The sequence below is a fragment of the Populus euphratica genome, unplaced genomic scaffold, assembly GCF_000495115.2.
Source record: "Populus euphratica unplaced genomic scaffold, PopEup_1.0 scaffold153.1, whole genome shotgun sequence".
NCBI classification, from domain to species: domain Eukaryota; kingdom Viridiplantae; phylum Streptophyta; class Magnoliopsida; order Malpighiales; family Salicaceae; genus Populus; species Populus euphratica.
In genome coordinates this window covers 610,839-625,812 of record NW_011499953.1, presented here as the reverse complement: position 1 = coordinate 625,812, position 14,974 = coordinate 610,839, and the positions used below count along the sequence as shown (strand labels likewise).

Genomic DNA, 14,974 nt, shown 5'->3' with positions numbered 1-14,974 from the left:
ATAATTGCATTGGTTTACACATAAAGAACCTTATGTTCCTCAAGAGACCATATTTTAAAGGATGGTTGACTTAACTTATATTTCTAAAAATATACATAAAGTTATAGATGATAATAGTAATCCTTATAAAAGTATGGTAATAGATGCAATAGGAATAAATTAGGGTTATACAAGTGACTGTTTAAATATAGATGAAGAACTAAACACAGACGAAACTAGTTTCTTTAAACTTTTAAAATATTCTATTAAACTATTATAGGATGGTTGCACAAATAATAATAAATTATCGATCATTGTGCAAGTGTTTACTATCAAGTTATATTATAAGTTAAGTGAGGCCAATTATGACAAAATCATTGAATGAGCGAAAAACATTTTACCTGAAGAAAATAAACTAAAAAAGAACTTTTATGCTGCTAATTTCATGATTAAACCCAATGGCCTAGGATACCAAAAAAATCAAAAAGCGTCCAAACATTTGTATGTGATACTATTATGAAAATGCAAATTTTACTAAGCGCAGAACTTGTGGACATACTCGAGATAAATGCAAAACTTATAAAGGAATGACTCTTGTAACACATAGAAAACCGAGATACTTTCCAATTATTTATAGTCTATAAATGTTATTCATATCTCCAAAGACTATTAAACATATGATATGACATCATTCATATGATATGATGGATAAAGTCATGGCGTACCTTTTTTATAGTGAAGCTTAGAAGTAGTTTAATAGGGTGCATTCTTTTTTTTTAATGGAACCACAGAACATACATCTTTGGTTATATACAAATAGATTCAATCCATTTAGGTTATTTGTTGTACTCTATTCTTATTAACCAATGATACTCACAATTTACAATTTTCCACCAATAATGTATTTAAAGTTAGAGTTCATGTTCTTATCTATGGACATACTTGATCCTAATAGTCTTGATAAGAATATAAATATATGTCTTTGATTGTCGATTGATGAGTTGAATTGGTTGTGGTTATTCAAAACTTTGACATATGATGTTTCAAGAAAACATGATTCTCAGATGAAGGTAACTTTGATGTGGACTATTAATGATTTTTCTACGTGTGAAGTGGTTTCTGGTTAGAGCACGCATTGAAGATTAGTCTTTTCATATTATAAGGAAATTAACAACGCCTGATGTTCTACCACTGATACCATTAGAAGAATAATTGTATGATATTGTCTTATAGTACGAGATCATTATATTTAGTTTTTAATATAAAAAGCAAAAATTTCTTGGTTTTGGTATGACCTATAATTGGGTAAAACGAGATATATTTTTTAAAGCTTTCTTATAGGAAGACTAATCTCCTTTATAATCTAGATGTCATGTGTATAAAAAAGAACATGTTTGAAAATATTTTTAACATGGTGATTGATGTGAAAGGGAAGATAAATGACAATATGAAAGCTTGAATGGATATGCATTTTTTTATCACCATAAAAATATATAGTTTGTTTATGATGAGCCACAGGTTATAAAACCCAAAGTTAGTTTTGCTTTATATAAGAATGTATAGTTACTCATCTACCCATGGCTTAAGAGTTTGTATTTTTTTTAATGGATATGCTTTGAACATATCTAAATTGATGAATTTGGAGGATTACAGATAGTATAGAATAAAAATTCATGATTGTCATGTATTTATGAAAACACTCATTCCACTTGCTTATCAGGGTTTATTGTCAAAAACAATATGAGATGCACTTATGAAGATTAGTCATTTTTTAAAGATATATGCTTTAATCAAATGCATACCCAACACAAGAAGAAGCTTGGAACAACTATCATTTAGATAATTTACAAACTTGAGATGATATTCCCTCCATCATTCTTTCACTCAATGAAGTATCTACTTATATATTTTTTGTTTAAGGTAAAAGTTGGAGGTCCTGTTTAATATAGATAGATGTATCAATTTGAGAGATTACAGATTACATATGCATCCTAAAGAAATTTATATTTTCTATTTTTTTAAATAAAACATTTATTTATTCAATCTTTATTTAACTTCATACAGATACTTGTTTAGTCTTAAGAAAAAAGTTAGAAATATGACGCATGTTGAGGCTTTAATATTCAAGATTTGTATTATTGAAGAGATTTCAACATTCATCTCATACTATTTTGAGCCTCATTTGAGAATAAGAATCAACTGCATTACAAGACATAATAATGGTGAGAAAGTGCCTATAAGTGGAAATTTATCAATGTGTTTCCCATCCTAGATGACATTTATAAAAAAAATATTATAAGAAAAAAGTACTTGATATAAATCAAATTTAGAAATACGCATAATTATATGTTATTTAATTAGGATGAATTGAAACCTTTTATTCAATAAATACAACATTAACATGTTGTTATTTTTAAATAATTTGCCTATAAGTGTAAATTTATCAATGTGTTTCCCATCTTGGATGAGCTTTATCAAGACCTTCATCAAAAAATATTGTGAGGGAAAAATACTTGATAAAAATCAAATTTAGACGTTCACATACTTATATATTATTTAACTACGATGAATTGAAACCTTTTATTTAATAAGTACAATATTAACATGTTGTTATTTTTAAATAATTTTATCTTATACTCTCATATAAACTGATAGATTGAATAATTTCTTGTAGATAACATACGTAATTTTTACTATTCTAAAATTCATATATGACTGAATCCTAAATTTTCTAATTATAAGATAAGCAATTTACCATTTGTTTTAAAATACATGTAAGCAGTACTTAATAATTTTGAACTTTCATAATATAGTTTTATTAAACCTTTCTCTTTAATTATTGATAATTGTAATCTTGTATGAGATTTATCAAATGAGAGGCAATGCTAGTGGTAGTTTAAATTTACTATGTTAGGTTTTGAAAGAAAAGTTAAGTATTATAATGGGTATGTGTACACACACTATGCATCTTTCTACTCTTATCATATTCTTTAATATGGAATTCAAATTTTATATTGAAGAATATGGTTAGAGTAAAAAGACCTATAATAATAAATTTATATTAAATGATCAACTTCTAATGAGGTTGAAGTTGAGTATTATAAAAAGTTGGAAAAGATGATTTAATTACAATATCATAAAGAGTAGAATATAGTATTTCTATTTAAATGTTATTGGTATGATACCATCAATAGAGAAATCAAAGTAGATCCTTATCATGATTTGGTCAAAATTAATCCAAACGTTAGATTTCATAACATCGATGGTGTCTTTATTTTTTCTAAGTAATGCCAATAAGTTTGTTACAATATAATCTTTCTTTTAAAAATGATCATTCTAGAGTTCTAAAGTTGATTGCTTATTTGCTATAAAAACCAAACCTAAAGTTTGTGTCCAAGTTTTTCAGTATGGTAACGATGAAGTAATTGCGAGAGATGATATCTTTTGACTTAATGAGTTAGTTGATCCATATTGAGTTGCTCTATCAACTGCATAATTTTAGTGTCGCTGAGATTACTTTTATTGATGTTGATGTTAAGGAATTAAATGATATATTAAGAACCAATAAACATATAGAAGTCAATGAAGATAATGAGATTAACGAGCTTCAATTCAATGAAGAACAAGATGATGGAAATGACATGATGAAATTGAAGAAGAAGATGATGAAGAAAATTCTTATTAAAAATATTTTGAATTGATTTTATATGTAAAACATTAATGTGTAATGAAATTGACATTAATATAATTTTTCTATATTGATGGCAAGTCTACTATTATATATGTATTTTTGGATGTGGGCGTAGGATAGATGGAAATTGGTGAAATGCTAATAAAATTAATGATAGATTTAATTCCTTAAAGAGTTTTAGAAAATTAAAAAAAAAATTATAGGACTTTGTCATTGAACATTCGAAGCATCGATGAGATTATCAACGGAACAAGATGTCATAAAAAACTTTTAGAGGGGTTTGAAAAATTTTAGGAGGTTTTCTTTTCCTGCATGATAAAAAAAAATATACAATAATAGATAAAGTTTGAATAATTAATTTTAATGAATAAATTTAAAATTTAGATTTACAAATATTAAGGATGTTTATATGATAATATCACCGATAAAATCTTTGATGGAAGTGTTCTTATTTCAATATAGTTAGGTTTCTAAAGATATTGAATCGAAGCTTATGATTAATGTTTGATTCAAGAAATTTAAGGTTAGTATATATATAAACAATTATTTTTTAAAAATTTAGTTTGGTTAGTTTTTTAATTTTAATAAATTAATATATAAATTTATCAATAGAATTATTGTTAATAAGTTTTTTTTGTTTGGCATGATAATTCTATCAGGAACCTTTCAATAATTATATTATTGATGGAATCAAAATCATTGATAATATGATTTACAAAAATATATTTTCATCCATGTAATTATACTTCTAAAGAAATTAGGCTTTCAACACCAACAGAATATTTCGCAAATATTTTACTATTTTCTGGTGGTATTTAGATACAAAGTTTGACTCGTGCATAAACCATTTTATAGTATAATAATGTTAATGAGAGTAGCTACTTAATTATTTGGTAAGTGGTAATTGGTTTAAAAGTTGCTTTAATAGAAGTGATTTATACTTTCGGTGTTGTGATACTTAAGAGTAGCTTCTAGTGTTTGACTACGTACAGACAGACTGTAAGAATTGGAAAGAAATATAATAAAATGGTTTGGATTCTGCGGCCTAATTGGATGGTCAAAAATTAAAGGATAACAAAAGTTTCAACAATTCTAAAGGACTTCATATTATTCGTTCCGGTATCTCATTCCATCCATATTAAGTATCAACTAGACGATTGGCAGCCCTATGCTGTCGTCGAAGCAAAAATATTTTTAATATAAAAAAATATTCAATTTCTTATTTAAACCAAGTTTAAGTAAATTATATGAAAAAAATTTAATAGATTTAAGAAGTTCAAAAACAAAATTAAAAAATTAAAAAAAACTAGAAAAATATCCAGACACATGTAAAAAAAACTATTTAAATCATTAATAAAAATATAATTTGATTTTAACATATATTATAATATAATATTTTTTTAATATTAAAATGAAGATATATAAATTGACTCAAGTACCTGAGTTATGTACTCTATTGTTATGTTTAATAAAAAAATTATTTTAATTATTTAATAAAAATATAAAAATTATTTTAAAATTCATTAAATATTAAATAATAAAATTTAAAAATTTAAACAAATTTAATTTGAATAATAAAATTTTAAAAAATAAAAAATAAAAACAAAAAAATTAGGCAAAACATATGAGTTTACATGCCCCAAAACTATTAGGTCAAAAAAAAAATTCAAGTGTTTGGACATGAGGTAGGGCCCATGTCAGGGCCATACCTTTCCTTCTATTTTTGTCTAGCCTTTACTTAAAAAAACAAATATTGTGTTATGTATTGGAGCCAACCTATAATATAGTTATTGCGGTGGTGTTTGAAAAAATAAGGAGGTTTTATGATTTAAAATTTTAATTTTCAATTTATTTTTATTGAGAAACAACTAATAAACAATATAAAAACCTTCATAAATTATATAATAACATCAAAATCACCCTAATAAATAAAAATTAACCGAATGAAAAAAATTATAAACCATATTGATTTATTTTTTTAAGTAAGATAAAAGTTTAAAATCATTAAACTCAATCTTCATTATTGAATGAATTGTTGATACTGAGAATTATGAGTTTTTTTTATCAAAAATTGGTGTAATCAAGAACCTTTTTTCTTCTAATTATTTTCTAGTAGGTTTCTCTTTGTTTTTTTAACAACAAAATCAAAAAATATATTTTAGGATTGAAATAAAAATTGTAATGAATTTGAGATTAGCTATGTATTCTACATTTTAATTATATATCTTTTAATTTTTTATTTTTATAATAATTTAAAGTGTAATTTTATCTAATTTGGTTCTAAAATGATTAAATTGAAAGAACAAAATTTTTTTTTAAAAAAATGTTAACTTTATTGTTTATATAAATAATGATGTATGTATTTTACGCCAATTTTTTTTAGTAAATAGCTACGTGGAGATATTAAATCCTTTTTGTTTTCCTAATTATCTAAAATTGGCAGAGGGCCTCAGGCAACCTAGGTGTAGTCAGCCCCTGTATTTCAAAAAGAAAAACAAAAATAAATTAAGTTCCCCAGCATATAATTTCAAAATGGCCTCCTTTCGTTCCATAATATATTCTCTCTACACAAAGCCCATAGCTTTTTGCAAAATTTTCACTCTTTTGATGCTGAGAGAAAGAAAAACAAAATCAGCTTTTTAGGTCAAGTGTCGAATTAAAATCTTTAAAGGACTTCAATATTAGACTCGATGAACATACTATCAAAAGGCCTTAATTTATTCAAAGTATGCGACTCGTGCGTTCGTGACAGCCCACGTACCAAAATCATGGAATACAGAGATTACATGGTTATTGGGATATATAATAGACAACCAATCGAGTGTTATAAATACCTAATATATTCTCCTTTACTTTGCCTTTAATGGGCTGTAAAAGTTGATATACAAATATAGGATCAAGAGAGAGATCAATCCATTATTATAAATTTGATTTCAAACTTAATTTCATTTGTTGACATTTTGAGTGTTCCTCAGTAATTCCATACTAGTTATTGCATGATTAGCATATTTACGTAGTATAAGATGTTTTCGAAAATTATTTTTATTAGAATATTTATAAAAAAATATGATATTTTTTTAGTTTTTGATATCAATATATTATATTAATAAAAATATTAAAAAACAAACTTTTAAAGTGTATATAAATGCTACTGAAAACACTATATAATAAAATACATTATAGCACAATTAAATAGCACAATTAAATAGCACAATTAAAACAGGTCCTTGTGTGTTTCAGTTAATAGTTTTTTTATGTTTTAACTGCAAATTACGTATTGAATTTTTTTTGTTGATATTTTTTTATTGGTTTGGATTTTTTTAGTTGATTTTTTTTTAATTGGAATTTCTTAATTAACTGCTATGATATTTTTAATTTTTTTATATAAATATATTTTTATATTTTTTATGAATAGAATCACGTTTCTTTTTACTTATGATTTTGAATATGTGTATGTATATCAGCTTTTTGACCTCTTTTTCATTTAGATCTATCTCATATATATATATATATATATATAAAACAGGATTTAATTCGTTTTGACCATCATAGCAGAAGGCACATCCATCAAGAAATATTTATGTAGCAAATATAATGAGACTACACACTTTTTATTATTGAATTGAAAGCGTGAATTAAATTCAAGCTCCGAGCTTCAATTTGACTCGAAACAGTCAAAGATCAAATTATACAATGTGTTTGAAATGTTTTTCAAATTTCATCCTCGTTATAAATGCCATCACGTGCTTAAGTTGTGCTCCATGACCTTTTTTAAGAAGCCCATTTTGGTAAATGGACTAAGAGCCTGTGACTAGACAAGCCACCAAATTACGAGGTTTTATCTCTTGCAGGTTGTCAGAAGACATTGATTGCTTTGTGATTGGCAGACAGCTTATCTTTTTTTGTTCATATTATGTCAAGTGATTTTAATAATTCATTCCTAGGCTAGAATGAAGTGGGCAAGTGTTTGTTATATAGTTTTTATTTTTTCGTGAGCTATAATGCCATTTGGACCGATAGAATCAACTCGGGCATGATGCATGTGTTTTCTCTCGCAAGGCCCCTCCTTTTTTTTTTTTTTATTTTTATTTATTTTATTATGATTTGATGAACACGAATATAAAACTTAAATAAAACTCACTTATTTAGTCGTGGTGCGTGTAAACTGGTCCGGATATCCATGTTAATCTAAAAAAAAAGGTTAATGTTTTACCCTTGGGAAAGATGAAATCGCTATTCCGAATGTGATACATATAATGGGGCCACCTTACAGTTTGATTGTTGGTAATTAGTTATGCCAGGTTGGTTTTTATATTTTAAAATAGTTTTTGAAAAAAATTAATTTTTATTAATATTTTTAAATTATCTTGGTATGTTTTTATTAAAAATAATTATATATATATATCATTTAATATATTTTAAAATAAAAAATATTTTAAAAAACAACCATACAACTATTTTAAAACTTGCCATATTAGTTGAATTCAGCAGGTTACTATTTCATAATCAAAAGAGCAAAACAACTTTGATCCATTTTCATGTGTGAAAGCAATTAGCATTTGAATTAGCGAAAATTCTTAACTCATATGAAAAAGGAAAATATAAAAAGGGCAACAACACAAGGATATTATACATTGAAGTGAAGAGGAAATGTTTCTTAACTCATATGAAACATCCTCTTTGGTTTTTCGATTTTATGGCCAACCTTACAACAGTAATGTCCAGACATAAAACTAAACAAAAGTAAAACATTCGCTCTACCTTTGAGTCACTCCAATCCTCATGAGAGCAAGATACGCGATTAGGCGATAACCCACAAGCATAATCCCTAATGCTACGACACCAAGAACTTGGCCATCAAGCCCCACTTTTTTAATTGCAGGATAATCTCCGACTAAACAAACTCCTCCGGCACCAACACATGTATAGGTGTCACCAGGCTTGTATTGGGACCCCAGCAACAGCTTGTATGTGTATTGACTAATGGAGATGTACTTTACCCAGCTAATGAAGGCAGGGACATGTGTAACATAGTATCCACCAGCGAGCAGGAACGATAGCATGATTACTGATCCCGTTATGGTAGCAGATCTTCGGTTCAACACCAGAGCACCAATAGCTAGTCCGAGACCTCCTGCTACTAACACAGAATACAAGAGAACAGACAATGTGAGAAAGAAGTTTCCAGGACTGCCTTTCAGCCCTGCCATCCAGTAGGTTATAGTTACAAATATAGTAGGAAGGACTAGCTCCATTGGGAGGTCACTGACAATCCTTGACATGAAGTATGATGAGAGTCGATACATGCCGGAAGATCGCTCCTTTTCGAGCATTCGGCGTTCTTGGGGGAAAGTGAAAATAGCTTGGAATAAAGGGAAGATGCCCCAAAATCCTGAGTAAAAGAAGAGAAGCCCCATCTGCATTGTATTCAAAGTTAAGATTATAGATACAGTTTAAAAAGTTTAAAAACTAACCTTTCAGTTGACGAACTTGCTTTCAGAAAATGATGAATTGTTGCGAAATGTTACCTGATCTTGTATATGGGATACATCAGATTGCCACCACAGGAGCCCTGAGAGGAAGGCTACTACCAAGACCTGGCCTATCTTGAGGCCAGAGAAGGAGTTATGCTTCCTTTCTTTCATTCCTCTAATCAACAATACAGAGAACTCTTGCCACCAGGTTGTAGCCCACCGTGAGACTTGCTTATCATTTAATCCATCTTGAGACGGGTCATCAATTTCATGAGCCTCTGACTTCAACTTGTTTGCAAGATTGCTCTTGTAGGCTGAAACTAGATTCTGCTTAACAGTGCCAGGAACCTCACTATTTGATGACACACCTGCAACATATGCTGCACAGGAACACAAGGTCCTCATTGATCGTTTTACTGATTTGTAATAATTAGCTATTCAGGTCAGTCTAAGAGCAATGCCAAAATAGAATTAAGCATTCTTCTAGTCTGACAGAAAAGCTCCATTGAAGTTTGAATGCTTGTGCTTGTAATTCGTATGATGATCAATTATTCAATTTCTAATGTTTAAAGTCTACTCTTTTTGTATTATGGAATGTGTGCTAGAATAGAAAATATTATATTATTAATATATTGATTTATTGTGTGTAGCATCTTCTAATCTGACAGAAAAGCTCCTTCAATGTCAGCTCTTCTTCTCGCAACACCAATGTCAGTGCATCTTCTCTCAATATCAATGCAGTTATGCTTCCTTCGTTGTGAAATCAACTGTTATTTTCCTTTCAAACATATAGCAAGTCATCAACCTAAAACTCACCAATTTCAATTATTTATTTTAGCATATGTAGATGAAGTCATATTTGACTGACCAAGGGGTTTTCTTGTTTGTCGACGACTCGTATTCACGCCCCTCTCCGCTTAATCTGTCTAGTAACTCTTCTGCTACCTTTGCCGGCCTTAGTTCTAGTCTTTTTTAAGTGTTTCTAACATAGAAACAACAAGAACAACTCATCCTCAATGTTGTACTCTCGTCCCTCTCCATTTATGTTCTTCATTTTATGGTAGACCGCTCAATTTTAGCAAGTGTTTGGAGCACTTTAGAATGTGCTCTGGACTCTTCATCTAACTCTAGGATTATACAATTACATGACTTCAGGACTTTTATAAGGTGATGATATTGTCACTTTCTACCTGCAAAAAGCTAAAAGATTATTTAACGAACTAGTCGTAATGGATAGACCAATCTCCCTCACTAATTTCAACTTCACTCTTCACCTGCAAAAAGCTAAAGGATTATTTGATGAACTAGATGCAATGGGTAGACTGATCCCCCCCACTACTTTCAACTTTTATTTTCTTTTCAGGACCTTTATGGTGAATTTTGAGATTTGGTTACAAGTTTGATGATAAAAACTGAGCCTCTTGCATACTCTAAGTTTTATAGTTACTTGTCTACACATGAGTTTTTACATGGAAGCTGTTTTCAATCCATTCTGACTACTACACTACTGCCTACCCCTTCATTCCCTCCTTTTACCTATGTTACACATCGTAACTTTGTTGGAATTAATAGTAGTGACTCATCTTCTCAATGGGGTAGAGGAAGAAGAGAAGGTTGGAGGGGACACTCCCGTAACAACTACAAATAGTATAATAGGCAATCCTACCATGGTAACAGAAGGGTCTTTTTGATAAAACACCTGTAAATATGATAGCAACTGGTAACAATAGAAGCAGACAGGGCAAAAACCAGCAACCATAAAAAATTAGATGCCAACTTTGTAGTACCATTGGAAACTTTGCACAACAATGTTAGCTTGTACATTATAAGAATCAAGCCTCAACCAACCTCTTCTTTAAGGATGCTTTAACAACAAATTTTATCACTTGGTTCCCAACACAGGTATGAATTAATATATTACTCTAGATATTAATAATATACAATATGTAGAACCTCATCTTGAAAATGATCAATTATATATTGGTGATAATAAAAAATTTATTTTTATCTAATACAGTTTATAGTATTTTGCATGCTCTAAAATGAACCTTTACTCTATCTAATATTCTATATGTTTCGTAAATTAAGAAAAGACTTTTATTTGTTCAACAATTTCATCATGAAAATTATATCTCTTTTTAGATTCACTTTTTTTTTTCTATGTTAAGAATCTCATAACTAAGGTAGTTCTTTTTTCCAGTCAAAGTACAAATGCCTTTATATCGATTTAAAGTCCTCTTTATGTGTATAACACAAGCCTTTCTGTTCACTTATACTGATGTTTAGTATTATCGACTCAGTCACCCAAACTCTTATAGTCAAATTTAATGTATTCAATGTGTTTCATTAATTTCAAGTCTTGTTTAAACGACAGTTCTCTTAGAAAATCAAATCTGTTCAAACTAACATGGATGATGAATATCATAAATTAAATTTATTTTTTAAAACCATTAGTATTCATCACTACCTAATATGCCCACATACACATGAATATAATAGCACTGTTAAGCGTCGTCGTCATCATATTATTAAAACTAGTCTTACTTTTCTTGGTCATTATAAGACACCTTTAAAATTTTAAACTTATGGTTTTGAAATCTTTGGTTACCTTATTAATCATATGCACACACCTGTTTTGCGAAATAAATCTCTTTTTGAATGTTTGCTTTGTCATCTATTCAATTATATCTTCTTATGTACTTTTAATGTCTATGTTTTCCCTTCCTTTAACCTTATAATGCTCATAAGTTAGACTATTTCTTTACTTCACATGTGTTTTTAGACTATAGTTCATCTCATCTAGGATATCATTGTCTTGATTTATTGTTTAATCGTATCTACATCTCTTGTCATGTTCGATTTCATGAACAAGTTTTTACGTTTCTTGAGTCTGCCAATTTCCTTGCATCTACCAGCCATAGCCATTTTCTTCTGACTATTGGTTTTTAAGCTTCCATGATTTATACCTTTTTATTTATTTTGACTATAAATTATGATGTTTATTATATGTTTCTCTATGTTGATAACATCTTACTTACTAGTAACAACTTTACATTAATTTATCGCTTTATTACCTTATTAAGTTCAAAATTTAAGCTTTGTGACAATACCCATTATTTCTAGGCATTGAGGTTACTCCTACTAGTATAGGACTCATGCTAAGTCAGCACGAGTATGTTCTTGATATTCTCTGTCATGCTAGTATGTCAACATGTAAACCTATTGATACACATGCCTCTGTTTCCAAGATTAACTTATTGTGTGTTATTTTCAGATCTTATTTGCTTTTGATAAATTATCGGTGCTCTTCAATATCTTACATGTACTAGACTGTACATTTGTTATGTTGTAAAAAAAGTCTATTAGTTTATGTATGCTTCTACTATGAGCCAATGGGTTGCTATTAAATGTATCCTACACTTTTTTAAAGGTATGTCCTCTTTTGGTCTCCACCTTACTTGAGGCTCATCTTTATCACGTCATGGTTACATTAATGGTAATTGGGTAAGGAGTATTGATGATCAAAAATCTACTAATGGATATATTATTATTTTTTTACCACCCCTATTTCACAGAAATCTAGGAAGCAATGCATTGTTGCTCATTCCTTCACTAAAGTAGAGTATAAGGCTTTGGCTGATGGTATTGCTAAGGTTCTTTGGCTCCACTATCTTCTGTGAGATTTGTGTTTTTCTTCTAATTTTGTTATTCTTATCTTATGTAATAATTTAGGTGCTACTTATTTATCTTCTAATTTGATTTTTCATGCTCGAACAAAATATGTTGAAGTAAACTATTGTTTTGTTTGTGATTGTATGGCTAAAAAGAAGATTAAAATTTGCTTTATTTCCTTTAAAGAACAATTAATAAATGTTCTTACAAAGCCACTCTCTCACTCTACCTTTGTTTTTTTTGCACTCCAAACTTCAAGTGGATAACTCACCTTTAGCTTGAAGGGATATATTATGGAATGTATACTAGAACAAAAAAAATTATATTATTAATATATTGACTTATCATGTGTAGTATCCTATATCATAACAAATATACCATTGCCCTAATGATATAAATAGTAGAGATGGCTACCTAATTCAATAAACTTCTTAATTATTACAAATCTTATTTTATCTTGATTTCTCAATTTGTTTTTTTAAGCTATCTTAAAGCTCTTATTTTAATTTTAATTTTAATTTGATATAAAGAAATTATTTTTAATTTAATTGGGAAAGGTGTTGATATAAAAGGACTAACAAAATAGAATCGGTCTGAAAAATTAATAATGTTTTCAGCAATTGAAATTAACTCTACAAAATGTTATGTGTGGACACAATATGGTTGGTGGCAGCCATGTTTGACATAAGGAGAGTCAATGGTGGGTGCCTAATCAAAGAAAAAGATGCCCACCATAATTGACCAACGGAAGAAGATTGTCTCCCATATCAGCTATAAATAGAGGGTGCCATTGATAGGTGAGATACGAGATAGAGAGAAACACAGAGAGAGCCAGAGTGAGAATTGAGTTGAGTAGAGAAGTTTTTCTCCTCCTCCTTGTTTTGTTCTTTGTATTACTTTTAAGCTTGATTAATACAAACCAGTAGCTCCATGGAGTAGGCAAGTTGCTGAACCATATAAATTGATGTGTGTTTGAATGCTTGAATGTCCTAACAACTAGTATCAAAGCTTGTTCTTGAAAAAGACGTGTTTGATCCAAACTCAAAAATCAAAGTTCTTAAAACGTGTTTTTTGAACATACCATAGTGAAGAGGAAGACGAGATGAATCCACTGGTAAAAACCCAATGAAAAACCAGGTCTTCAAGGACTATAAATCCTCCACAACAGTTGACACTTCTACTGAATTATATTTTGCTGATAGATGGTGGTGAACCATTAACTTATGAAGAATCCTTATAAGATGGAAACTTGAGCAAGTCGGAGTTAGCCATGAAGGACGAGATGGAGTCATTGTTAGAGAACAAGACTTGGGAGTTAACCACAATACGTGAAGGAAAGAAGGCTTTGCAAAACAAGTGGGTTTATAGAGTAAAGACTAAGCATGATGGAAGCAAACGATTTAAGGCAAGACTTGTTGTAAAAGGGTTTTAGCAAAAGAAAGGGATTGACTACTCCGAGATATTTTCTCTAGTTGTGAAGCTTATAACAATCAGAGTTGTTTTGGGGATAGTAGCTATAGAGAATTTACATCTTCAATAATTAGATGTAAAAACAACATTTCTTCATGGTGAATTGGAGGAAGACATTTACATGCAACAACTAGAGGGGTTTGCAATACCAAGAAAGGAGAGTCAAGTTTGCAAGTTAAAGAAGAGCCTATATGGTCTGAAGCAAGCTCCAAGACAGTGGTACAAGAAGTTTGACAACTTCATGTGTAGTTCAAGATACACAAAATGACAAGCTGGTCATTATTGCTATGTCAAACATTTTGACAACTCCTATATCATTCTATTGTTATATGCGGATGATATGTTGATTGCAGGATCCAACATGGAAGAGGTTGACAAGCTAAATCAATAATTGTCAAAATAGTTTGAAATGAAGGATCTGGAAGCTGTTAAACAAATACTTGGAATGAGAATCATCAGAGACAACGACAAAGACATATTAAAGCTTTCATAGACAGAGTATGTCAAGAAGGTTCTCAGCAGGTTTAGTATGGATAATGCTAAGTAATATGTACACCTCTGCGAAATCATTTCAAGCTCAGCAGAGACCAGTCACCAAATACTGAGCAAGAATGTAGATACATGGATAAGATTTCATACGCCTCAGCTATCAGCTCTTTGATGTATGTTGTCGCTACACGAAGGTGGG

The 14,974-nt window shown here is 29.4% G+C and overlaps 1 protein-coding gene across 1 annotated transcript in view; it reads right to left on the bottom strand.

Moving 5' to 3' along the window:
• Positions 1 to 8,302: 8,302 nt before the first annotated feature.
• Positions 8,303 to 14,974, bottom strand: part of LOC105138174 (ABC transporter G family member 9-like) — a 12,203-nt gene continuing 5,531 nt past the window's right edge. Inside the window, exons 3-4 of the mRNA XM_011044196.1 lie at positions 9,199 to 9,512; positions 8,303 to 9,087 (exon numbers count right to left, since the gene is read on the bottom strand). Coding sequence (XP_011042498.1) covers positions 8,428 to 9,087; positions 9,199 to 9,512 — 974 coding nt within the window. The 3' untranslated portion in view covers positions 8,303 to 8,427. The remainder of the gene's footprint in view (positions 9,088 to 9,198; positions 9,513 to 14,974) is intronic.